The sequence below is a fragment of the Maylandia zebra genome, linkage group LG2, assembly GCF_041146795.1.
Source record: "Maylandia zebra isolate NMK-2024a linkage group LG2, Mzebra_GT3a, whole genome shotgun sequence".
Taxonomy (NCBI): domain Eukaryota; kingdom Metazoa; phylum Chordata; class Actinopteri; order Cichliformes; family Cichlidae; genus Maylandia; species Maylandia zebra.
This window is the reverse complement of record NC_135168.1, coordinates 39,426,887-39,453,561: the sequence shown is the minus strand read 5'-3', so window position 1 is coordinate 39,453,561 and position 26,675 is coordinate 39,426,887. Positions and strand designations below refer to the sequence as shown.

Here is a 26,675-nt window from a genome sequence, read left to right as displayed (position 1 = left end):
ACCAAGCAGGACTGGCCTTTTGCAGGACTCCTGATTCCAAAGATGGAAAATAATAACACTGTCATCACAATTATCATCTAGGAAAAGCGGGCACGCTGAGAGCAGTAGATGAGGGGCAAAAGAACAGGTTGAAAAGAGAGTTGGTCATAAGAGAGGAATAAATATAAAAGACCTGAAGGAGGAGGGGGGAGTGATAAAATATGTAAATAGTAGAAGATAAATAGTAGAAGAGCCCCCTGAAAGGGATTATTGGCTCAGAAGGTAATGGATGTTGAGAAGCCAAGTGGAGAGAAAGCTAACAAGCCAGAGGTAAGAAGATAACGAGGCTTTTTCGAATGCCTGGGTGTATGAAAAGTTGCCTTACACTGATGCCGCTATGGATGAAACCTCGCCGGAAGCGAGCAGGCTTTAGATGCGGGTACTCTTCTGTGCTGGTCACCTTGATGCCCCACACCTTCTTCCAGGCGTCGTACAGCTGTATGTGCACAGGGTAAACGCCCGAGTGGTGAGGAGCCACCGCGTAGCCCATGTTAGTGGGGATCCCCTGCTCCTGGGGATGAAAAAGAAAACGAGGCGAGGTTTAACGACACCCGTCAAGCTCTGGGGATATTGAGAATTGTCTGAATTTGAAAAGGGTGTCTGCGTTTTCTTTGCTGTATTCACACTGACTGTATAAGCAGAAGGAATTCACAGGAAAACAATGCAGCGTGTGCAAATTTATGCAACTAATAACGGGCTCGCTGTTCTGTTGCTCATATTACACCATTTAAGAGCTCTACCAAACCTATAATTTCCCGTTGCTGCTGTGCAGTTAAATCTTAGACTTGTTTTTTAACTGTTAAAGGGGTCATAGAAGATGCGTCGCACGTGCTAACATTGTTAGTGGAGATGGAAATCATTCTTTTTGAACAAGTTCATTTTTATGCGTCTCTGTTTGAGGAGTGAGTGAGCGAGCAGTGAGGAAGGAAAGAGCAGCCACAGCGAGATATTAGATAAGAGCCGAACGACGCCTCAGCAAGCCTACTTCCACAGCGTCTTCTTGCACAGAAGACATGCAGGTCCGAATCTTCACATCTGATTAAAATTGCACTAGTTTTGCATTCTTAATCAAAACAACGCAAGACTTTTTTTTGGCTACAGGCACAGATGCACCAGATGCCCTTTTGTATTACAGACAAAACAGCTGCTCGAGGCACGTGTGCCGCTAACTGAAGTGAGCTTCAATCTTTATTGTTTTTGGGTTTTTTTACTTGCAAAAACGTCACCAGCTCGTCCGAGACTGCCTATTTAAATCAAAACAGCAGGATATGCAAAAGATAAGGCCGATCACTGTGTTTACTCAAAACAGCGATGTGACCTTTACCCCCAAGCTGACTCACCATGGCAAATTTCTTGTTGAGCAACATCTGCTCGGCCAGCACGGACTGGTTATGAAATAGATGGGGCTGCATGTGGCTCCACATGTGAGGAAACCACCAGAAATCCTTCACATAGGAAAGCAGCAGGTCATCTCCCAGGTCCTCCTCATCAGATCCTGGACGTAAGAGAGAATAGCATGGGAAAGGAAGAGGGGGAGATGGAGGGAGATGAACGGGGTTAGCGCAAAAATGAGGGGCGGTGGGTTATGAGGAAATTGAAGATATAAAAATGGGAGATGACAAAGAAGAGGCAAAGGTAAAATGGAGCGAGTGATGACAGGGAGAGGAAATGAAAGTCAGCAAGGCAAAGGGAGAGACAGAGTTCAAATATTAGAAGGAAGCATTTGAGAAATGAGAAGCAGGAAATGGACAAAGTCAGGGCATGACAGAGAGGACAGAGAGGAGAAGCAAAATTAAAGAATATGAATCACAACTTCACCAGCTTGAAGTTTTATTTATTTTAGTTTATCTCAGCAACTGGCAAAAGTTCTCGTCGGGTTGCATCTCACCAGCGTGAAAGAATTTCCCTGAGAAGCCCAGATTGAAGGTGAAGTTGGGCACATGGGTGCGCAGCTCCCTCTGTGTCTCCAGCAGGGCCTGAAACAGTAGGAGGAGAGGAGGGTGAGTCAATACACGATGCGCTGAAACCGGTGCACGAGCGCATTAATGAGAAAGCGCGAACACCCGTTCGGTCTTGTGCCCACATGCATATTTTATTCTGAAAGTTTCTTTCGGTAAACATCCAGCATCCACTCCCAGTTGCCTCACTCCTCTCCTCCATTCTGTTTGATATTTTGCTCTCCTCTGATTCGGGTGTTTGTTTCATTTGATCTCCGTGCTGGATGAGGCTCCCAGTGCACACCCCCTCTCTCTCGCTCAGATTTCTCCATCATGTCAGGGTGTGATGCGTCTCTAAAAGCTAGCTGCTGCGCTGCCAGTGAGGGGGGCCTTGATGCCTCTTCCATAACTTTTTCTCATACCCTCTGCCTCCACATGTGAGGCGAGCCTGTTCTGCTCTGAGGGGACGCAAGCAAGGAGCTTTTCAACATTCTTTGTATGTCTCTGGGCCCCTGAAATATTCATTGCTGTGGAGCTTCTGTGACAGTGTGAGCAGTGGGGCCTGTCAGCTTTGAGCAGCCTACTGGGACGAATGCATTCAAAAGGAGTAGAGGAGTGAGAAGAAGGGGTTTCTGTATGACTGGCAGAGGGTAGAACATGCTATGTGTGAGGCAATTTTTTATTTTCCAGCAAAGGGCTGTTGAAAAACAGCGGCTGATGAATAGATAAGTGGGTTCAGTTACTATTCTGAGAAGATGTTTTTCTTTTTTTAGCACTTTGAAACACAAACTCACCTTTACGTCAGGCACCTTCATGCGGGTACCCTCTCTGCCCACAAAGATGTCATCTATATCCACAAGGATGTAGCGCTCCAGAGAAAGCGAGAGTCGCTTCCCTGTCAAAAAGGCCACAGCGTCCACAAACACCAGCTTGTGCAGCCAGAAAGCCAGATTGTTGCCGAACAAGACCCTCTGGATGCCGTCGTGAAGCCCCAGGTCCTGCACCACTGACGGCAACAGAGCAGCATTCTGCCCCATCGACGCGACGCTCTCAGCTGATTGGGTCTTGGCCAGTAACACGGGTTCGTATGTCGAGTGGTTGGACTGAAAGACGGTCCAGTCATCTCCGGGGAGAGGACCTGGCAGCGGCTGCCCAGATCGAGTGATAAAGAGAAGCGGGGACTTGGGGTTGACCGTGCAGTCCTTCAGACCCAGGTTAGAGTGAAGAAAGAGGGGGAAGCCTTTCAGCTGTGCACTGAGCAGGCTGTTTTCATTGGCCTGATCAACACAGAGAGACAGAGACGAGAGAGAAATCACACAGATTCATCATACACTGGAGTGATGAAGACAGAAATGCATTGGAAATAATTCCCCAATTTCTCCAGTCATGTGTGAAATAAGGAATGTCAGGCCTGCTCAAACGTGAAGGCATGAGGCAGCTTCTACCTGCTATGCTCAATCTGCTATGCCCTGAGATTGCAGTCAAAACGAATAACCTCCTGCTGTGTTCTCAAAGACTCTGAGACTGAGACTTCAGCAAAGGCTTAATGAAATTTCCCCGCCAAAACTTGCCATTCCCTGATTCTCTCTTACTTCATCTTGCACTTCAACATAACTCTTCCTTAGAATTTCAACACAGTGTTTGGGTGTTAGTTAGAAACATTAACACTAATATACACTGTGCAGTGTCCACATGATGGTGATTATATCTAAAGAAACGTTCATTTGTTACACTCATTTACCTCGAGGCTGTGGATGTAAATAAAGTGATTACCCATGTCATCTAATTGATTTTTCTTTTCATCACATCTTATCAGAAACTAATATGAAGAAAGTGATACAAATACTAATTACAAATTAGGCCTGCTCTGTGAGGTAGACTGCATTTAGAGCCTGTCTGACATTAGATTTTTGAGATTGACAAAATTACAAATATTTGGTGATTTAAAAGTCAGATTTTTTTTTCTTTTAGATGCACAAAATATAAACGCCTTTCCCTAACGTTTGGTATGTGCAGTCATTTATGAGTCCCTATTAACAAACCATAAGGAAACCATTTAAATATAATCTTGTTTATGTCGTGGATTACTCGTTTACGCTCCGCCCGACTCTGCTCCAATCAGCCGTTTGCCGTTGTGTTCGTGGCCGATGCCGACAGGGCAGAAAACTTGGCCAACATTTCAGTCAAGCTCGAATTTCAATGAAAAGGAGCATTTTATTCTCCGCAGACTACACGTGAAAAAAAGTGTATTCGCTTGATTTGCTGTATGATTACTTACAGTCACTTCATGTTGCACAACTTAAGTCTTCCTTTAGAAATACAAAACAGCGCGTGGGTGTTAGCGAGAAAAGTTGACACTAACACAAACTGCGTGGTGTCACGTCACCGTTTTTCCCATTCATGTGTGCAAACTATACGTTACATCTCTGATCATATTTAGTAGTTTTAAAAATCTAATAAAAAACAAATCAGCTGATTTTCTTTAACCATTCGTTCATTCTGGCTTCTTTTGCCCCGCATCATTTGGAGTTAAATTACCCCGAGGCTGTAGATAACAACTATTGCAATGCTTAACTATCTAATTGTATTTATTTTTCTTTGTATTTTATCTTATCAGCACCTAATATGTAGAAAAATAAACAAGCACACATGCAACATCAATTTCCTTTTCCATATATCAGGCGTGCTTTATGAAGGAGATGAAGCCTCACTAATACACAGAATTTTTATGATTTCCCTAACAGTTGTTAGATGTAGTTATTTATGAGTCTTTATTAATATGAGAAAACAATATCGATATATTGGCAAATGGCTAATATCAGCCACTATATCAGTCGAAATATTTTATTTCATTTAAAAAAACAACTATTTTATTCTGCACAGACTACACATGACCAAAAACATACCATATCATGTTTGCTATACGGGAAATTCTACAGTGTGCAAAACTCTGGAGACATGCTACTCGTGTTCACAGTCATGTGAACCCTGTAGAGTTTTAACTGTAAACAACACAGAGTTGTAAATCACAAATAATCCAAATAAACTTTGTAGGGCTACATGAAAAAAGTAGCCAAAGCTAATTACAGATGCAGAGCAGATGCAAGTCCACTGTTGTACAGCTGGAGTCTAATTAGAAGCAATGCATCTGCGTCTGTAGTGGACTTCATGTGTATGTAACAAACTCGCTGATATCCATCAAGGAAAGGCCAAAACGGGACAACGACATCAATCATGCAGATGTGTAAGTGTACTGGTTGCTTTCTCTTTCTCCTTGTGGTAAATTCTGCCAGGAAACCATGACCTGCCTAAAATTTCTTCTACATCTCTAGATCTTCTGTACATGGCTCAGAAATGGTGATTAAAACCATAACACCTTAGAAGAAAGAAAAAAAAAGCTGGCCTTGGGCAAACATAAGCATCTACGGATTTACTGATCTAGAGGAAAAAGGAGAGAGCATGAGAGAAACACAGAGGGAGAAGGAGGCTGGGGAATGCATGTGTAGGTTAAAACAAAGCAGAGAAATAAGACACTGAGGAAGAAAAGAGAAGAAGGCCAGATTGCAGAATAAAGAAAAACATTGATACAGAGAACATAAGAGAGACAGAAGACACTGCCGTGGGACAGAGTGATATTGAACCAGGCAGGTCTTTCCAACTCTGTGAATCCCATCTCCTTAGAGACGGTGGAGCCAGATGGACAGGGCAGAAGGTGTGAGTGAGAGAGGGGAGAGAAAGGGGGGAGGCAGAAGGAGTGTGGTGTTGTCCTAACCTTGAAGAAGCCAATGATGCCTACTCCATATTCCACACAGTATTTGTCCAGCAGCTCTCGGTTCCAGGCGTCCAAGTTGACATACTTGAGAATGTTCTCATAAATAACAAGTGTAAAACGCCCCTTTTCTTTGTCCGTCAATGTGGGCATGTCCCCTTTGCCAGGAGAGATTTCAGTCCGGTACCTGAATCGGCCAGACTCCAAAATGGCCACAATCTCCTGCCCCAGTTGAGAATATTGGCTTTCCACAAACACCAGGACAACAGGTTCTGTCCTTGTCCCTCCGGGATCTGCCCCAGGGCCCCCTGAGACAGGCCGCAAAGGCAGCAGTCGGGATGGAGTGACCCTTGGGTCATCGGTGTCGGCGGATGCTCCCTCGGCTCCGGATACACCCCCTCCTGATGGCTCCAGCTCCCGCTTGACGCCATATAGGAAGTAGGCTGAGATGAAGACGCTGACGGTGCAGAAGAGGAAGAGAAGTATCAGCGAGGTCTGCAGGGGGAGGAGACGGACCTGCCGACGGAGGCGGGTCACACATCCCAGCATCGTCTCACGCCACACCGCTCTGCCGCGCCGGCTCAGCAGCACACCTTGGGGGACAGTCTCTCTCTCAGTGTGGATAGAGGACAGCGAGCAGGGGATTCTCAGAGCAAGGTCAGCCTTGTTATGGAGCTAAATATAAGAAGCATTAAGATAGCAGCTGCAGGAGCTACTGGAGAAAGAAATGAGGCGGTTTTGGTTCTCCCTCATATTGCAGCACTGCTTATGTCACCATGGCAAACAAATAAGGGGCCTTGGACTGCTGGTACACACTTATGCCTCGCGGGGAGAGCTGGCAGGCCGAGTCACTGGTGGAGAAAGATGATGGAAGACTCCATCACCTGTCCATCATGTAAACCTGTCAAGCATGTCCTGGCTCGATTTTGCTCCACTCTTTTGATTGGAGAATAATCTCTTGAGGAAACAAAGGCCACGCAGGTCATCTCAACAGCATTCCCCCAGGATTAAATCTCCTGACCTAGAAAAACGGCAAGACAGAAGGAAATAGCGTTAAAATCTAACAGCACAAGCATCAGCTCCTATAGAACAAACAGCATATCACGTTCTTTTGTTGAGTGGGATTAGCCGTGTGTGGGAGATGTTGCATACTGGCAGTGCCAGCACTCCAAAAGTTCGCTCCAAAGTAGTCCTTGCATTCACCTACACAAAGTAAGAGCTGCCAGTTTTCCCCTACACACACACACACGCCTAACCCCTGTGTGTGCAAACATAACACACACACACACACACACAAATCACCCGCTCACGCAGCCTCCACACAATCAATAGGCAAAATTTGAGTGACAAAGCTTCAGGGTGAGCCAATTCCCAGTTCAGCTCAGAATTGTGTGACTGCGTGCAAGTGAAGCCATCACCCATGGGGACATTCGCCTTCTATTTCTCTCAAATCCGCACAGTATCGGAACCAAAACGGAGAGAAGAAAGGAAAAACAAGCCGATGGAAGGGAAGCGATCCAAGAGCAGAGGAGTGGATGGGAGTGACAGACAGACCTGGCAACAAAAGGATCCTTTACTCTTGGAAAAAATCCCTTATCACACTCTATATACATTTCCATACCCTCAGCAGACCTAACATAATATACCAGCCCTTTAGGCAACCTCCATCAAGCCAAGTGTGAAAAGTAAAGCATCCAGCATGAGAATGGTATGAGCGAGTCACTTACAAAAACATCATTTCTCCATTAAGTCTCCTGGTGGAGAAATGAGATGGAGCATCATTACCTTTGCATGGAAAATGGTCTGACCATTAAGCGGGAAGAGCTATTGCACCGTGCACACATCCCTGTGTAAAAACCATAGATGCTGCATTAGAGACACATACCCCTCAACCCGAAGACATTAAACAGTGACCACGAAACCCAGCAAGACACAAAGGGGACATAAAGTAGATGTAATAATGCCATTAAAGGGTTTATTGGTAACCCGATAAACCTAGGTTTAATTAAAAGTAAGCAGTAACGTCAAAAATACACAAGTGGCCGCGCTGAGCTCGGCTCAAACGGAATTCCAAAGTGGAGAAAATCAAGTGCATCCGGTGTCCTTTTAATGAGAATCAAGGTCTGGCAAGTGTCTCTGCCCCGGCTATCCTTCCAGCTAAGCTTAACAGGATGCCTTAAATCTGCCTCCTGCAAGATCTGTGGAAGAAATTGCACGTCTTTTTTCTCTGAGTCGTGTCCAACTTCTCCCTTCATGGGGATGCAGAGACTAATGTAAAGAGAGGCCGTGAAAAAAAACAGTGGGTGTTCAGAGAATATATCACAGCGGTGCAGACAAAAACCAACAGAGCTGGTTGCTTGAAGATCCCCGGGTACCTTGTTTGTTCCTTTCTTATGGAGCCAGGGTTCGTGCCACAGCATATCAAAGTATGATTAGCCACAGGAAGTGACTCCTGATGGAAACAGTGAAGCAGAGGACATGACCAGGGTGACAACTATTACCACTGTAAAGAAGCACAGTTTTCTTTTTAGATTTCTCAGCGTCAAGATGCTTCAGAAATCTACATGGCTCCAATAATGAGGACCAGAATATTAATCAACAAACCTTATTCACTTGATCTTAAAATTGTATCACGATGATGTGTTATGGTTTTATGGTCATGGGTTTGTTTTCCCAGCATTTGAGTTTTTGGACTTTCTAGTTTTGTTTATTTACTCGATATATATTGAGATCTCAGGGTTGTGTGAGGTTTAGATTATGTCTTGTATTCCTTCTCCTAGCGAATTTAGTCTAGTTCTCTTTTCCTCCCTCCCGTGTCAAGCCTCTTGCATTTAGTTTATTCATGTCTCGTGTATGATGTTTTCCTCATTAAGTCATCAGTTCCTGTTTTACTTTGAGAGTTTGTAGTCCTGGTGCTTTGTTTTTACTTTTGCTTCCTTTGTCTTGTTCACTGTGATTTGGTTTAACGGTGTCTCATTCTCCGCAGCTGTTTCCACTCCCCCCATCACCCTCCTGTGTAGATATACTTGCTGTCCCCCCTTGTCCTCTGTTGTAGTATCTTTTCACCTCACCACAGTGAGTTCCTAGTTTTAAATTATAGTAAGTTTATAGTTTTCCTCCTTTTAAATATGTGAGCATATGCCTTTTGGCATATGCTCACCTTATTTAGTTTAATGTACTATTGGACATTAAACTAAATAAGCAGCTAGCTCTGTCATGGTCCTGGGCCGCTGCCTTCCGCGCGGTCGGCCCCCTGAACTGCTCCGTCGTCTCCTTCGCCGCCGCCGCTGCCTTCCGCGCGGTCGGCCCCCTGAACTGCTCCGTCGTCTCCTTCGCCGCCGCCGCTGCCTTCCGCGCGGTCGGCCCCCTGAACTGCTCCGTCGTCTCCTTCGCCGCCGCCGCTGCCTTCCGCGCGGTCGGCCTCCTGAACTGCTCCGTCGTCTCCTTCGCCGCCGCCGCTGCCTTCCGCGCGGTCGGCCTCCTGAACTGCTCCGTCTCCTTCGCCGCCGCCGCTGCCTTCCGCGCGGTCGGCCTCCTGAACTGCTCCGTCGTCTCCTTCGCCGCCGCCGTTGCCTTGCGCGCGGCCGGCCTCCTGAACTGTTTCCGCGTCGCCGCCGTTGCCTTGCGCGCGGCGGGCCTCCTGTACTGTTTCCGCATCGCCGCCGTTGCCTTGCGCACGGCCGGCCTCCTGAACTGTTTCCGCGTCGCCGCCGTTGCCTTCCGCACGGTCGGCCCCCTGAACTGGTTCCGCGTCTCCGCCGTTGCCTTCCGCATGGTCGGCCCCCTGAACTGCTCTGTGTTTGGGTTGTTTTCTTGGGCTCCGGTGTTTGCTGTGCTCCTCTTTTGTTTTCTGTTCCGGGCCCTCCGTCCTGGGCCCCCGCCGCCCGCCCTGGGTTGTTTTCTGTTTGGTTTTGTTTTTCTGTGTTTGGGCTGTCTGGAGCCAGCCCTTGAGGGGGGGGTACTGTCATGGTCCTGGGCCATGTTGGCCCAGCGTTCTTAGTTTCCTTGTATGTTTGTATTTTATTCCATGCTTCCCCTGCCCATTATGTCTAAGTTCTCCCCGTGCTCTCTCTTCCCCCTGTGTACCCTCTATGTATTTATGAGCCCTCGTCCCCTTTCGTGTTTATTCCATGTCTCCCCTGCCTGTTACGTTGGGGTTCTACTCGTGCTCTCTCTCCTCCTGTACTTCCTGTTTCACCTCTCCCGTCAGTGTTCAGTTCACCCCGCCCTGTCTCGTTATGATTATCAGTGTCACCTGTGTTCCCCGTGTGTTCCCACTTCCCTCGTTAACCCTCTGTGTATTTCTGTCTGCGTCTCCCTCTGTTCAGTGTGACGTCGTCCCTCATGCCGTGTGTGGATCTCCCTGTGTCTCTCTGTGAGTTCTTAGTTTGGTTTCCCAGTTTAGTTTAGTTTGTATATTTGTTCTGCCAGCGAATAAAGCTGAGTTTTGAGTTCATTCCCTCGTGCCTGTGAGTCCTGCATTTTGGGTCCTACTCCTGCCTGCCGCACGGCGATTCATGACAAGCTCTAAGTTGTTTTGTTCAATGAGCATAGAGGCATGATTGCGAATACCGGCTGAAGTTCAAACTTACTATTGAAATGGAGAAGAAAGGTGATTTAAGTTACTTTAAATGTGGTATGGTTGTTGGTGCCAGATGGGCTGGTCTGAGTATTTCAGAAACTGCTGATCTACTGGAAATTTCCCGCACAACCATCGCTAGAGTTTACAGAGAATATATCCAGTGAGTGGCAGCTCTCTGGGAGAAAAATGCCATGATGCCAGAGGTCAGAGGAGAATGGCCAGGCTGCTGTGAGCTGATAAGATGGGAACAGCAACTTAAATAACTGCTTGTTACAACAAAGGTATGCAGAGGAAGATCGATGAATACACAACACATCCAACCTGGAAGCAGATGGGCGACAGCAGCAGAAGACCACAACGGGTATCAATCATATCAGACAAGAACAGAAAAAAATGAGTCTTGATTTCTGCAGCAGCATTCAGATTGTGGGGTCAGAATTTGGCATAAACAACATAAAAGCACGGATATATGCCTTGTATTGGTTCAGGCTGCTGATTGCAGTAAAAGTGTGGGATTATTTTCTTGGCAGTATTGTTGCCAACCATGTCCATCCCTTTATGCATAGTGAAGCAGTCTACTTATGGCTGCTTTAAGCAAGATAAGACACCATTTCACAAAGTTCAAATCATCTCAAACTGCTTTCTTGAACATGACAATGAGTTCACTGTACTCAAATGACCCCTACAATCACCAGATTGTCAATCCAATAAAGCACCTCTGGGATGTGGAGGAATCTACATTACAAGATTTATATCGCGGACGTGCAGCTGACAATTCAGCAGCAGCTGTGTGATGCTGTCATGTCAATATGGACCAAAATCTCTGAGGAGTGCTTCCAGTTTTAAAGGCAAAAGGGGGTCCAACGTGTACCTAATGAACTGGCCGGTGAGCGTATGTCAGCAGATATGCAGGAAGAAACATTGAAATACACAAGAATATTTGTGATAAGAGAAACAACAATGTAGATTTAACAACAAAGTAACACATTTATAGTGGTCTATTAAGAACATGGACACTAAAGATTTATTTTGTTCTGACGAATAGTCAAATGCCAAAAGATTTGTTTTTAAAACAGGAAGAAACAAAAAAGAGAAACAAATTAATCCTAACCGGTTTGGTTGAACGCTAATTAGTAAAATGTTTCCTCCCCAAATGATAAACCTTCTAATGATGTATATATTTTCAGATTTCTCCATTTCCAGCCATAGTGGCCTGCCCCGATCAGAGCTATATTAAAGTCAATTCCTGTTAATGTGTAATCAGACTGAAGACATGCTATCTTTGGCCGTGTCTGCAGGGAGACAATAAGCACTGCTGTGACTTTAATGACACTGTTAACATGGCTTGGAAGCAGATCTAATGGCAGCGCGGAAAGACTGAGCAGACTCACAGGAAACCACATTTCTTGCCCAAATCACAGTAGAGATGACCGCCTCCCAATGTTGACCTTCACACTGCGATGCAGTGAGCTACAGCTGAAGAAAGGAAGAAGGCAGAGAGAAAGAGAAGGCCTGAGAGGCGGAGTGAGAGAAGCAGACACAAATAAAGGGAAATCTCAAGGCCTTGAGTGCGAAGCAGTGAGGTCAGACCCGTTAAATAGAGAGTACAATACATTAGACCATGATGGGGCTGAAGATAAAGCACCTAAACCGAATAATGGCTAATGGATCTCAAAATGTCTGCATGCCCATCTCACCTAATGTGCTACGTATACCTTGGAAGAGGCCGAGATAGAGCTGGAAACGTGCCTGTGCTCCTTTCTTCAAAATAATAGATTCAAAAATGCAGAGGGAGAAAGCAAGGGGGACATGAATATTTCATGCTTTGCAGAAGCTGATGAGAGGTATAGCCAGCAGACATATTGGGTAAGGTGAAGAGAAGCCAAAAGGGTTCACAGACACCACGGTGTTCCAGTCTGCCAGAGTCCTAACTCATGCATAAAGGAGCGGCAGTAGGAGACTAACACAGATCCCATAGCCAACCTTTTCATTCTTGGTGATGGAAAGAGCTCAGACCAAATATGAACTCTGTAATTGCACATGTGGACTAAAGCCTCCCTAAATAGAGATGGCAGACCAGAGTAGTAAGAAAGGAAAAAATGAAAGACAATAGCAAATGAAAGGACAAGTTGATCAACTCGTACAAGACAAGAGAAATTAGCGAGAGATTCATCCCAAAGTATAACCATCAATCCCGACGCTTCGAAAACTACAATTAAAGCACTTTGCTCATTATTTTAGAGCGGCTGATAGACACGAGGCGACAGAGTGAAATGTAGGCAGAAACACTAGCAGGTGACACCGGGGGCAGACTGATGCTTTTCCTCAGGGTGGGTGGTCACTTAAACCTGCTCGCTCTACATCGCTGGAAACAAGCCAGAGCCATAGTGCTAGATTAATGAGAGACAAAGAGGAGCAGGGGGATGGAGGCTAGTCCTCAGCTGTAACAACTCTCTGGAAAAACAACGCTACGGTCGACCATATGCGGCTTCACACGTCTCCCCCCCTTTTTTGCCCCCTCCCCTCCCTCCCCGACACTGCTGCTGCACTTCTTTTAAAGTGTGAATACGACTAAGTGTCTGAGGGATTTGCGAGGACAGTCGGTACATTAACACCAACAAACCAGTGTCAGACTCCGCCGTAGGTGATCCCTTGGACAAATAAACTTTTAAAGGAGATTTAGGCCCTCCACATCCCCTCAGGACCCAACAGTTCCCCCTCTTCTCCCCCCCTGCTGTCCCCTCTCCAATCTGCCCCCTTTGCTCCTGTCAGACAGAAATAAACGATGACCCTCAGCGCTCAATCGCCACAGGACTTGGCAACTGCACGTTTCCCATGGAAACGCTGGAGTTGGGTTGCGTTCAAAGGCATGGAAGCTGTGGCGAAGGAAAAACAGTGAGGGCGCTAATCCATAGGACCCTCATCGAAGGGCTGCTGGTGTGACCACATACGCAAACACACACAAGACACTCCAATAGTAGATAGGCTTGTTTGCGTTCAGTCCTGGACAACACTGCCAAGTATCGTGTTCAAACACTAACACTGAACTTGGTCTTGTGTTTGCAAAGGCCTGAAATTTTTCAGCAGGGCATGCGTCAAGGTTAAATGGGTAAGAATGACGCTAGTGTAATCCATAATCTGTAATCCTGTTAATCTGCAAACAGCACCAAATGTGCTTATGGCAGCTCTGTTACTGTGTGAGATACCTTGAAGGGATTAAGAAATGAGACACAATAGAGCCACTATGGTGAAGTTTTGACAGTACATTGGGAGGGAGGCTGGGATGGCAGCCATGTTTTTGATTTGAGAACTGAGATGTCCACGACGTTCGCTCAGAAGGCTCACTCAAAAGCCTGACATTTTCGAAATGCTGACTGTCCGCGGCTACAAGATGCCCAAGTCTCAAGCAGTAAATAGCAAAGCCGGAGCAAATTTCCACATTTGCATTCTGCCTCCTACCCTTTCTTAAGAGAGATTAAACTTCAAAAAGCAAGAATTTTTCATATTTCTTTTGAAGCACATCTAAAAGCAACAAACGGGCACATGAGAGCAGCAAGGACTCGCCTTCTTAAAGAGGTTACGTTTAAAAAAAGCCACAGTCACAGTTCTTTTTCCCCTTAAGCCAGCCTTGGCATTCATCAATATAAAATCAATCAATCTGAAATTTGAATTCCATTTTATGCATTCATTGTAGCTGCTGCGATTAAAGGCTTAGGCCGTGAAATAGTGTGGAGCGGAGTACCGTATCCTCGCTCGGGCTACCGCCTCTCACCCTTCAGCCAATCTGAATGCGCGAGCAGGCAGCTTCATTTTAGCTGCAAACATTTACACCGACACTTCCCTCTCCCTCCGTCTCATCAATTCATTTCATGCCACTGCGTGAAGGACAGAGGACTCGGGAGGGAAATGTAGTTTTGCCTTCTAATTCTCCAGAAAGTGCCTTTCAGACAATTTCCCCTTACCAAACCATGTGGCTGAATTATCACATCATTTTTCAGCACCTCAATTTACTGTCCCCAAGACTGAGGCAATTTCGCAGAAGAAAAATGCCTTTCCTCGGTTCGCCCATGCCCTTCCAATTACTTCTCAAGGCCCCACTCGATGACCTCGATCCCAGCGCTGTCATAATTGAAATGATTGCAATGCTATTCTTTGACATAGTAACGGGACAAGGAGGGAATTATCTTCAAATGCGCACGAGGTAGTGGAATCTTTACCTAGGAGCAATTATCGAGAGAATGGGAAGACGGTAACCCTGCCCTCAGACTTCTATATTTAAGAGATCACATCAGATCCCATCAACACAAACATCATCGTCAAGGGAGACAACCTAAGTAGGCGTTGGCATAATGGCATGATTACACATTTATAATATGTGAGAATGATTAAGACCGAAATGAATAAGAAACAGGAGGAGCAGGGAATAAATTATACATGGCACTCGTGAGTCATTTTCATCTTGGAGGCTCACAAACCTGGCTGCCACCTTCCATTAGTTTTCCAGTGGGTATCTGAGAGCAGAGGGAAGTGTAAAATGGATCACCTCACAGTGGGAAAAGCAGTGCGGAGTTGGGAGCCATGGGAAAACTGTGGCTGAGCGGAGAAGGATCATTAGGGAAGGGTCTAAGTGAGATGTGAAATGGTATTGCACCCCTGGGCAGCAGGATGGAGGGGCCGAGAGTGGAACCGGCATCCTCATCAATGGCCTCGATCACTTCCACGGAACATGTGAAAAGCAGTACACACACGCGCACACACCAGCAGCTCGGTGCCACAGTATATCTATTTATAGACGCTCCGTGTCCCATTTACAGGCATAGGGGGACACTGGATCAGAAAAAGAATATGTATAAAAAGCTGAACGTGTATTAAGATGGACAGTCGAACCACAAACTCGATCGTGCGATTTACACAGGGGACAAATTAACCAGATAATAATTACATAATGAGACGACGGTCTGATTAAGCCAAAGAGAAGAAAATAATTGACATCATTTTGGAAACTGTGCATATGATTACTTCTTTAAGTGACACAGCAGACTATCAGAGGCATTAGCCGCAGGGTAAAGCGATCCTACGGCGTCTGCCATTGAAAATGCATATTAATTTCCTTCATTTGTCTTCCTTAATGCTCTGACATCACGGATATGGGCGTCCTGCAGGGTTGAAATTATACCCAGTGACATGTTTATGTGTGGAAATTACTGCAAAGGTGGTGAACAACCCGCACACCGGCAAAAACTACACTTCAGAGAAAGGGGAAAAAAGGCAAGCACACTCTATTGGATTTCTGAGGGTAGAAAATAGGTTTGTAGAGCCTCGGACAGCCAACGTGAGGCAGAGGGAGGTGGCGGAAGAGGGAGGAAGGGGTTGGTCATTTATCATTTTTGTCAGTCCTGGTAGAAAAGGGAGGTGGGCTGGGAGGGGGGGGGGGGCTTTCATATAAATTGAGTGTAGGTGGAATCAATGTGGCGTTGTTGGTGAAAGCAGGGAGGGGTGAGCCAGCCAGATCAATGCTGGTGGGAGTGCCTGTTTGTTCCCATTGTTTATCTACTGTCATCTCAGGATGCTAGTGAAGGACAAGAGAGCATGGTGGGCAGCCTGATGTCTCCATCGGGAACTGAAGATCCCTGACGGGTCTCTCTTTATGCAGACAATACACATCACTCAGAGGTGAAAGTCGCACTGTTCGCGAATAACGCACGTCTCCGTGAATGTGAGTGTGGGAGTCGGGGGTTCCTGAGTGGAAGGGGAACGTAGAGACAACAGCACTTAAGTGTCAGCGTGGTTTGATGCTGCAGGGTCTGCTGATCAAATGCCCATTCAGCTGAGAAAACCCTACGTAGTGCCCCGCAGAATGTCTGACTGAAGCACAACGGTTTTATTAGGACCTCCCCACCTGCAGCAGAACAGCAATAAGAGATCTGCTGACCTGACATGAACCAGAGATGCTATCAAACGGCAACAACGCGCATGATGGCTGCAGACGAATAGAAAAGAAAGCGATCAAACTAATAACAAAATCTCCAGGCAGGCTGTTACACGAGTCGTGGCACTCGCATAAACAATTTAAACGTCTAATCTGCTCAATCTGAGGGGAAACAGAGGGAACGCAGCCGAGGTGAGCTTGCATCCCGGCCTGCAAAAAAAAGGGGGGCAAGTAAAATACCTGCTTATGAAATGATGATGGGCTAGATTCAAGAGCCGCCGCCCTCCCACCCAAATTTCAGGTATTATGATTCCCAGAGGATCTCTTCCTCTCTCTCGTCTCCTTTCCTCTCCCTCACTTTTACACCTTCCCTCTTCCATCTTCCCGTCCTTCATGTCCAGATAAGAACCGGCCCGCACTGATCTGTCTGTGATTCGCGCAGCAGAAACGCGTTCCCATGAGAATATCGCAGCGCGGAAGAATAGCTGACATAAGAGATGAGATTCTGTTGTGCTGCCCATATTTTTGCCTGCGAGATCAAACAGATATGATCCCACCCACGCCCCCGTAAGAAAACACACTCATAATCATCAGCTTGCTTTCAGCGCACAATCAAGAACAGCAGATAAATGGAAGGAAGTGGAAATTTGTCTACAGTATGTTTTACATAAACAAACAGCGCACACTTGACACATCCAACTGCAGAGAAACACTCAGCCTCGTGATTGGCTTATCGCAGTAACAATAACTACACACCGGATTGTAGGCCCAGTCGTGAATCTTATTACAAATCCTATGTGTTGCTTGAAACTGAGCCTGAGACTTTTTTTTCCTCTCCTCTCTCTTTCTCTCTAATTCTTTCTTCCACAGCCGCGGTTTGAAAAAACACGACCGCAGTCAAGCTCAGCGATACTTCCAGCTTTTCCAACGTGGCAGCACGAGTGTCTCTGCTTGTTTCTTAATTGAAAGAAGAAGAAAAAAGGACCAAATGTGAGCAGTTCATTTGAATGCAATTCCACGACCTTTTTTTTGCATTAGCTCCATATGTCAATATTAATGTAAAAGCTCTCACAATGGTTACATGTTTTGGACCGGGGAGAAAAAATCCCGGCAGTGTTACATACTAAATGGTAAGCAGCAGTGGAAATACTAAACACGTCTATATAAGCCATCCAGTGATTGAAAAACTTTAATTCATGGCCATCTTCAAAAACTGAGCATCTCTGCATTGGAGGACACTACTTTGAAGCCAAGCGAGAGGTCTGCAGCAACTTTGAAGAACCTACAAGCCTCCATGGCTGAGAGATGAGAGACAATGTACAGTTGCCCGGGTGATTTACCAGCTAGTTTTCTGGTAGACTGAAAAAGAGAGAAATCACTGTTAAAAAAACTGATGCCATCTCAGCTAGCGTTTGCCAGAAGGCATGTGGGAGAATTTGGAACAAAGCTGAAATAGTTTTTGGAATAAGGAGAAAAATGAGCTTTGCTTCCCCCCCCCTTCTATCACACTAAATGCTATGTTTGGTGTAAACCAAACAGTGTGATGTCATCATAACTCATCCTTCATCCACAAAGCCTGGTTCCTGCAGAATCATGCTTGGAGGGGCTTCCTTGCAGCATAATTTGGTAAAGGTAAAATAAATTCAACAACAAAAGAAGGGGAAAAACGAACTATGGGAATCTCTGTTATGAAACTATAAAGAGAAGGTTTTGATTTCAGCAAGACATAAATCCCAAACACAGGCCAACAGCTACACAGGAGTGGCTTTAACACAGCTATGTTATTTTATTAAAGTGGCTAAGCCAGCTTCCAGACCTCTGTGCAACGCAGAATTAGTTGCAGGACTCCAAACTTGCGGTAGCTGTGCAACTTACTGTTCACAGCTATATGTGCAGTCCCAACATTAGCTTGTAACCGCTGACTGCAGACTTAAGCTAAAAATATTTAGCACTCATGTAGTTAAACCCTTCTTATTTTTGTGAATCTGTTGATCTGTGTGAACAAAAGGGAGCAAGAATTTACGCAGCGCGTACCACACCTCTGCCGTGGCTTTACGGCTCTACCTGCACCCTGTCACGCTTCCTTTCCCTTGCTCTGGTCTCATCCCAGAGGAGAGCCTGAGCCATGTGTGGGTGTCACAGAGCTGACAGGTCTATCTGGGCTCTGTCTACTGTGCTGGCTATTCCCATTTCCCCTCTTCACCGCCTCCTCCACAGCTGCTGTGTATCCGACTGTGACACCACGCCTGCACGCGCACGCACACATGAGGTATATCAGTTTACAAAAGGGGGAGGCTTGAGGCTACGCACGAGGTCAATCCCAGAACACCTTTAAAAATCCAAACTATATTTTAGCATCTGTTAGATAAAAGAAGAGAATCAGAGAAAAGTAGACATATGTAAGTGGGAAGAGAGACACTGCCAGACCTGTGGATAAACAGCATCCTATATAGACATGCATATCTACTGTTTGACCATTTAATGGAGTGTATATTGCTGTTGTTGTTTATGGGTGTAAAAGTGTGCACGTTTCTGCACGAGTGCGTGGATGTTAATCGGCAGTGGGTTATGAGTTCTAGCACTCAATCGGAAAAGCAGACTGTCATATAGTGTGTTAGCCCTGTAAAAATCTAAAATCTGTCTCCTGCCACGGATCCATAATAAGGCCCAGCAGCTGCTCAAGTCAATGCGGTTCAAGCACACGCCGCCACCATAAACCCTATGTAACACATTTCTCATTTAATACGCCTCTCAGACGTGTGCTCTCCTGAGCACACAAGCAGCCTCTTGCACTGACACACGAGGATTTGCACGCGCAGATGGGCCGTTTGTGTGTGTTCTTGCTAGCTGTGGCAGGTGTGGTGACGGAAGTGGGGGTAAGAAGGAGTAAACTGATCCATCCACTTGTAGTCCCACTGCTATACTATAGCTCCTAAAGGAAAACTTCCAATCAGCTGGGCAGATCAATACACCCAAGCTTCAAGATATGGTGCTCAAAAGCTAAGTAGAAGCACTTAAGGTGAGAGGAATCGTATTGATTACAAAGGGTTAACGTGACCATATGTTCTTAATACTTTCTCTTTCTGAATTAGAAACGTATGACTTGGTCAGCTGATTGATAAAAATTGGTAATGCTTTACTTTTCACTCCGTGGCCTTGTTTTGAAACCTAAAAGTACATCTATATATCTATATATATAGATATATATATATATATATATATATATATAGATATCTATAGATATATATATATATCTATAGATATCTATAGATATCTATAGATATCTATAGATATATATATATATCTATAGATATATATATATATATATATATATATATATATATATATATATATATATATGTAGCTCCTCAGTCACAGTGTAGCATTGACCACAATGAAACACTGCTAGCTGAAGTAGATGACCAGAAAGCAAACTGGTAAATCTTTTATCTGCACTGCAAGTTAAAACACTGAGCACAATGAGGTTCAGGATGCCACGACATCTTTGCTCCAATATCAATTATTCAGCATTGCCTTTTCTAACCCTTTAATTATACATCAATGTTAAGATAACTAAGGCTAAGGACGCTCACTGTGTTTCTGCTTACAAAGACACTGCCAATGAAACCCGGATGGGGAAACTTTAGCCTTCAGTTAAGGGCTGAAGGAAGACAGAAGCAAAACGGCCTCCAGGATGCTTTTCCCTGCTGTCGAGCTGTCATTTACGATGTGTCCACCTCACCCACTGTGTGATCAGAGATCAAAGGGTTAAATGAAACTCTGGCCTATAGCCCTGTGCTTACATTATTCAACAGCTTGTTACAACAGCCTGTTCACTGATCTCACACACAGGGAGATAGAGCTGGAAACTCCAGGGAGGGGAACACTGGGGACGAACAGCCAGATTTAACAAAAAAGGGATGACAGAGAGACTGCGAGGCTGGAGAGAAGAAAGAATAGAAAGAGGGGTGGACCTCAGGGATGTTTTTTTTAAAGGGTGAGCTGCGGTGAAAAAAGGAGGACTTACTAGGATGAAAAGAGGTATTGAGAAAAGGGGAAGGATGAGAAAGTGGTGAAAGATTGTGAGCACAGGTGGATGACCTGCCAGTGCTCACAAGGTTGCCAGGGGGAGAACTCCTGAATATGGATTTTTAACCTTTGCCCAGAATTTGTTAGCTTTGTGCTCAACGTCCATTTATGCACGTCTCAAATACGGTGAAACATAATGGTGATGAAGGCATTCCGGGTTTTCCTGACAAAAAAAGCAAAAACGTTCCAAATTCTTCCCCATCTTTCACTTCTCATTCTCAATAATAGACAGCAGAGTTTTGTCTGGCTGGCAGTGTGTTCAAACAGATAACAGTATCCATTTGCTTTGGACTGCTCTGAAATAGTCCTCTCAGACGCGCACTTACACACGCGCAAAGCAACAAAGCAAAACAACATCCATCAGTTGAGCACTGAACTGACAGTGACCATGTTTTGGGAGCGCCCTGTTTATAGTCCCAGACTTGCGCTGCTGCTCAGTGAGCGGTCTCCTTTGTTCATTAATTGATTGGCCTCCCCTGCTGGGCCCTCAGTAACTAGGTTACACAGATCCATGAAAAGAAGAGGACTGCCCCCCCCCTCGGTGAAAGGCGGAGGATAGACAGACAACTCCGGGGCAGGAATCCGAGTGTTAATATAACTAATGGAGTGAGGACGACGGTAACTTTATTGAAATCACCCTCATCTAATTAGAGCGAGCAGCTGATGAGAGTGAAGAGGGACTGGAAGGGACTGGATTCCATTATGCAAAGGGTGATCTCACCATCAATCGAAAGGGTGAGGCTGGGGGAAAGGTAAAGTGATGGCTGGGAGAGAGACGGAGAAAGCACTGACAGGACCTCTAACATCCTATCACTTTGCTCACTGGCACTTCTGCTCCCGACAAAAAGGAAGAGCGGCTTTCTCTAAAACAATAGAAGGGTTTTTGGGAAGAACGCATTGGGTGATGTTTTGAACTTTCCTCCCACATCATTAGCTCTGACTAAAGCACCAGATCTTTGGTGGTGCTATTTGAAAGCGAGTGACCTCTGTGGCAAGATGAAAATCTGCGCACGGTGTACTGGCTTTGGGCAGGAAAGGCAGCTAAATGTTAACATTTTGCTTCTCTGTCCTGAGGTCAATGAATTAAAAAGGCACTGGAGAAGCATTCCTCTTTGGAAGTCCTTCGAATATTCACAGACTTTAAAAAGAAAAGGATGCAGTGCCAATAAGTCGCAGATTGCATTCCTGTAACTCACTCTGTATACTTTATACTGTCACACAGAGGACGAAATGTATCAGTGTGATCTCTACTCATAAGGGGCTCATTCTGTGTAATATCTGCGTTAAAAATATATTCTTGGTATTTTGGTCAAAATATAAGCAAGTCTACGGTAGTCTACGGTAGTTAAAAAAAATAAAAAAAAGATGAAGGAAAAACTGTCACCCTGCCGTCAGCAGCACAAGCAGGCTGACCTCAGACCAGCCGCTATAGCCATCAACTAACCACTAACAAATGTTTTTTGAAAAAACTCAGTCATAAGACACTAAAGCCTGGGCTGCTTAGCGCTAGCAGATTTCTTTTTAATTTTTTAACAGGGGAATAAAAGACAACTTAACTTGGACATTTCTTTGCATAAAAACAATGCAAATGAAATAATGCACAGTTAATAAAAACGCCCCTGCACAAAAAAAGGGAAAAAAAGGACCGCCATGACCCGAATTTAGATTTAAAGAGGCGTGAAAACCTTCTCGCAAACAGTAAATGTCTCGCCCAGCCCCGTAACTCCTCCAATAACAGAGACGGAGGCCTGCTGTGCCTTCCCCGCCTGTACGAGGCACGACAGCTGAACCAAATGAGGGTCTGCATCTACCCCGCATACCTCAGAGGATACAAGTTTCCACCACACAGTTTATCCCTCAGGTGACAGGCCTGAGCTCTCTCCACAAACGAAGAGGAGCGCAGACAGATGGGGTGGTGGGGAATGTGGCAAACACTGCCGCTATCAGCCTGATGAATATGGGCGCTGTGTGCGCTAGTGGCGGTCAATAACTGGGGGAGGGGGGGATGAGTCGTGTGGATGACACTGGCAAAAGGTTGGAAGCTAAAATAAAATCAAACCGGGCCTAAGGCAGCCTTTGAAATGAGGGCTCATCAGAGCATGACTCTACAGAAATTTTTTTGCCAGCGTAGCGCTTCTCAACCTAAGTGTGGCGTGACAACTCACAACATAATATTAATATAATATTTGATCCGCCCACCCCCGAGCGATGCAGTCATAATGCATTATGAGCTTCAGAGGTTCAAGACCCTGAGCAGCAGAACAGTTGACCGCTTCTCACGAGAGACGACTTCCAGGTCACATGATTCCCATGCAGCGGAGAGGAGGTTAATATTACTGTCACTAGTAGCTGGAGGGAGAAAGACAGGGGGAAGAAGCAGAGAAAGGGAAATACAAAGCATGCTGCTGGTATTTCTTCAGACTTCAAATTACCTGCTTGGCAAATTGAAAGGAGAGGGAAAAAATGTCCAACTTCTCCTCAGAGCTCCTCTAACGGTGTTGTCTTTAAAACCTTTATCACTAATTCATTGCTTCTGATTTCCCAGCAGCAATGGTTGAAGCTTTGTCTTCTGTCTAATTGAGAGCCAGAGGCTTCAGGCTCTAATCAGTCAAAGGTACTAACAGCTTTTCTTGGGCGAGGATGAAGTCAAACACGGAATTATCGTACCAGTGTGTGCAACTTCAAATTACTTTAGTTTCAAGCTCTCCAAAATGGTGATGTGGCAAGAGGTAAAAGTGTCAAGCTGTAACGAATGTTGGGGTTTGCTGCTTGTCAGGATGTGAATTCTATCACCGAGCGGCATTCAAAGAATGTGCCACACATTCAAGACATGAGTTTGGAGCAACTTTAAGCACACGTAATGAATAAAAACTTCCAAAACCAACCCTCCCCGCCCCTCTGTTTTTGCTAGATCTCACTACACCCCCACCTTTCCCCTCACTTATGGAAGAGTACACTAGTCTAATTAGCTGAGCCGTATCCCTTGATGACTCCGCCATTTCCTCTCACTGGGAAGATTAACCACCACAGCACTCCTATCAGCCTCCACATCAACACAATTAGGTGAAGAGTGAAATGTGAGGCATGTCGTCACATTTCCCCAGCTTCATTAGGGCACACGAAAGACAGCTTGACGACAGACAGACTGCTGCATCTGCAGACCAGGGAGGCTCTCGAGCAGGTATACTTAGCAACCATATCGGCATGGGATGCGGTTAGAACTTGTCCTACATTTGACTGGCCAGATTTATTGTTGATAGCAGAGATTATAACAGGAGCTCAAAGGCCACTTAACATTATAGTCAGCTGCTTTAAGTTTTCACCTGTGTTGCAGCTGATTAGAGCTCAGCAGTACCAGGATGTCAGCCCATTATTAAAATCTACCCATGGGCTTAAAAAGGTATTATTTCCTCAAGAGGTCTATCGGATGACCGGCCAGGGACAGGAGTCTCGTGGTCGGCTGGGAAGCCTCACATATGTCCAATTACAAGCCGGTCCATTTCATGTGTGCGGTGGCACAGGCAAACAGTCATGTACACAATCAGAGCCACACACTAGCATGTGGTTAGCATGGGAGCTCCTCGCTGTGAGTGAAGGCACAAAGTTCGCCAAAGTAAATAACTGGGAGACCACCATGCATCGTTAATAACAACAAACCTGGACAGACACTTAAATCACCCTCACCAAGCTGAAAATGCCCATTTTACAGAAGCTGACAAAGGTGAAGCTACTGAGAGCTAGCCAGCCACAATCCAGCAGCCTCGGTATGAGCAAATGATCATACCGAGCCATCGTAGTAGATGGCTGTCCCTACCCAAGCCTGGCTCAGCAGGCTTCTTCCTGTTAAGAGTTTTTCCTCCACACTGTCTCCAAGTACTCGTTCATGGTTATTGGGGATTTCTTTCTAATACTGTGATATCTTTGCCCTATAATAAAGAGCCTTGAGGTAACTGTTATTATGAACTGGCAGTATATAAATAAACTGAATTGAACTGCACTGAAAATCAGAATGTCTCTCTCTCTCTCGAGGAGAGTTCACATAAATGCATATTTTCAAATCAACTTCTGGTACTTCCTGATAACCTTCACAGGGGTGTCTCAATCTGGGATGCACCTATATTATATATATCTGAAGCTTTGTAGATGCTGAAGTAGTTTTTAGTAGTTTGCCAGATCATTTAAACGCACAATTTAAACGCACGCTTAAATAGCACAAGGCTGGAAAGTGCATCTGGTTTTACGCTGTCAGGTTTGGGTAAAATCTGGAAAGATTCCTATCTGTCAAACCACCAAAACTATTCCGGCATGCATGAGGATGATGATTTTTGCGATGAATATAAAATCAAAGCATAATAAATCAATCACTGGCATCAACTAAGATAGTTGTCTGAAGAGGCCTAAAGTCAGGAAAGAGAAGCATTTATTCAGTCTGACAAGGAGCCTCCTAAAGACAATCCATTGTTTCAAACTGCTTCCAGATGCTCTCGTACTTTAAACTGTTGCATTTTCTGGCTATGATTTGTCATTCTTCCAGTCAATGCTGGGGCTTCCTGTTAGCCAAGCCACCACCCAAAGCATCCGCAGAGAGCAAGTGAACTTCAGGAACACTTGGGTGCGTTTGTATTCGCTTTTGTAACGAGACATGTTTCAATTAAATGCAACGAACACAACAACGCGAGTCTGAAACAGGAGGAGAGGAATGCCCCGTTCCCCACAGTCGACATGCTGTTAAACAGACAGCTTTATCAACACCAAGAAAACATTTTTAGGAGGAAACTGACTATTTTATCATTTCATGGAAGGTTCACTGTCAAAACAACATGAGGTTTAGAAACAAAAGTCTGCAAATCAAAAATAAACTTAACCTTTGTAATATTACTCCACAGCCAGCACGCTATACTACAAAATGCAGCCAGTTCTACTAATGATACCATTAATTAAAGGCTCCATTTGTCATCCGAATGTAAACCAAGCCCATCATTAAAGCTCAAAACACTGAACGGGAGCCTACCATAATTCATTAACTAACAAGACACACAAAAATATCCAAGGCAGCAATTCAATCTCACAACGTTCAGTGTGTACTAAAAGATTTGCTTTTCTTTGTCACGTGGTAGATGTTTGGGACACAATGAAAAGAGCTCTGAACTGTGAGGCTGCAGTGCAACACCACGTTTCAGATGTACTGACTTCATAATTGCAAGGTTAAGTATTTTGTGAATACCGATCCACACCAGGTGGCCAACACACACTGACCTTTTAGTAAAGAAAAGACCATCTGGATAAGAGGCTGGCCGTGAAGAACTGCACTAATAAATCACACAGAATCAGAATCTGAATTTCATACAGGGTGAAGATTGTTTAGTACTCTTCAAAGTTAATGCAATTACTCTAACTACCACAATTATTTCACAATTTGACGATGGCTTCAAGTTATCCTCAAACACCTTTCACTGCTTTTTTTGTTAAAGCAAAAATCCTCAGTTGTAGCTCAGTGGGCAAAGGATAGGAGTCAGTGGTTTGGCAAAGAATGAACAGCCCGCGGTAGACGCCAAAATAAAAATGCCACCCCTTCTTTCAGTGAATCAAAATTTGTTTTGAAATAAGAATAAATTCTGAATTGGAGTCAAATCGGTAGACTGCCAATGATTACCATCCTTATGTAACAGGCATTTGTGACTCTTTTGTAATGCTTTATGCACCAAGTAAGAAAAAAGCAGAAAGATGAAACGAAAATAACAGTTACTCACTGCTGTGATATTATCCTTTGAGTCGCAAACAGTCTTTTGTTTTATTGAGGGCTCTAAAGTCAAGACGATTTATGAAGAGGTTGATTTTATGCTGGATTTTCTTTTTCTTTTTTTCACATTTCAAAATGACCCAGGCACATGGTATAATGGCAATATACAGTGACCAGCCACTTTGTTAGGTACACCTGCTCAACTGCTACCAGCAGTAATCAGTGGATAGACTGCTGATGCTGGTCTATAAAGCTCTGAATGGTTTAGGACCAAAATACATCAGTGACCTCCTGACCTGAACCTTCCAGATCCCTCAGGTCTAGGGATGGGTACCGGTAATGGCATCGGTTCCGACATAAACGGTAGTAACCAGACCGAAAAGCAGCGCACATTTCGGTGCTTTATTTCGGTGCTTTTTTTCTCCTGAGATGTCATACACTTTGGATTCTAGCCAATCATTTCACCTTTGCAAGCGTAGTAGGCGGGCCCAGGTACGTACGTTCTATTAGAGCAGAGCTACAGATTAAAAATGCCCAAGGCGAAGCGGTCAAAAGTCTGGCTGTACTTCACAGCAAAAGATGCAAACTCA

At 45.0% G+C, this 26,675-nt stretch overlaps 1 protein-coding gene across 3 annotated transcripts in view; it reads right to left on the bottom strand.

Moving 5' to 3' along the window:
- The window catches only part of LOC101482509 (bifunctional heparan sulfate N-deacetylase/N-sulfotransferase 1), a 51,707-nt gene that overhangs the window by 9,350 nt on the left and 15,682 nt on the right, over window positions 1-26,675 (bottom strand). For all 3 annotated transcript variants that reach the window (XM_014412348.4, XM_023154677.3, XM_004571716.4), the window contains exons 2-6: window positions 5,749-6,766; window positions 2,771-3,253; window positions 1,928-2,015; window positions 1,380-1,534; window positions 365-550 (exon numbers count right to left, since the gene is read on the bottom strand). In XM_014412348.4, coding sequence (XP_014267834.1) covers window positions 365-550; window positions 1,380-1,534; window positions 1,928-2,015; window positions 2,771-3,253; window positions 5,749-6,294 — 1,458 coding nt within the window. In that variant the 5' untranslated portion in view covers window positions 6,295-6,766. The remainder of the gene's footprint in view (window positions 1-364; window positions 551-1,379; window positions 1,535-1,927; window positions 2,016-2,770; window positions 3,254-5,748; window positions 6,767-26,675) is intronic.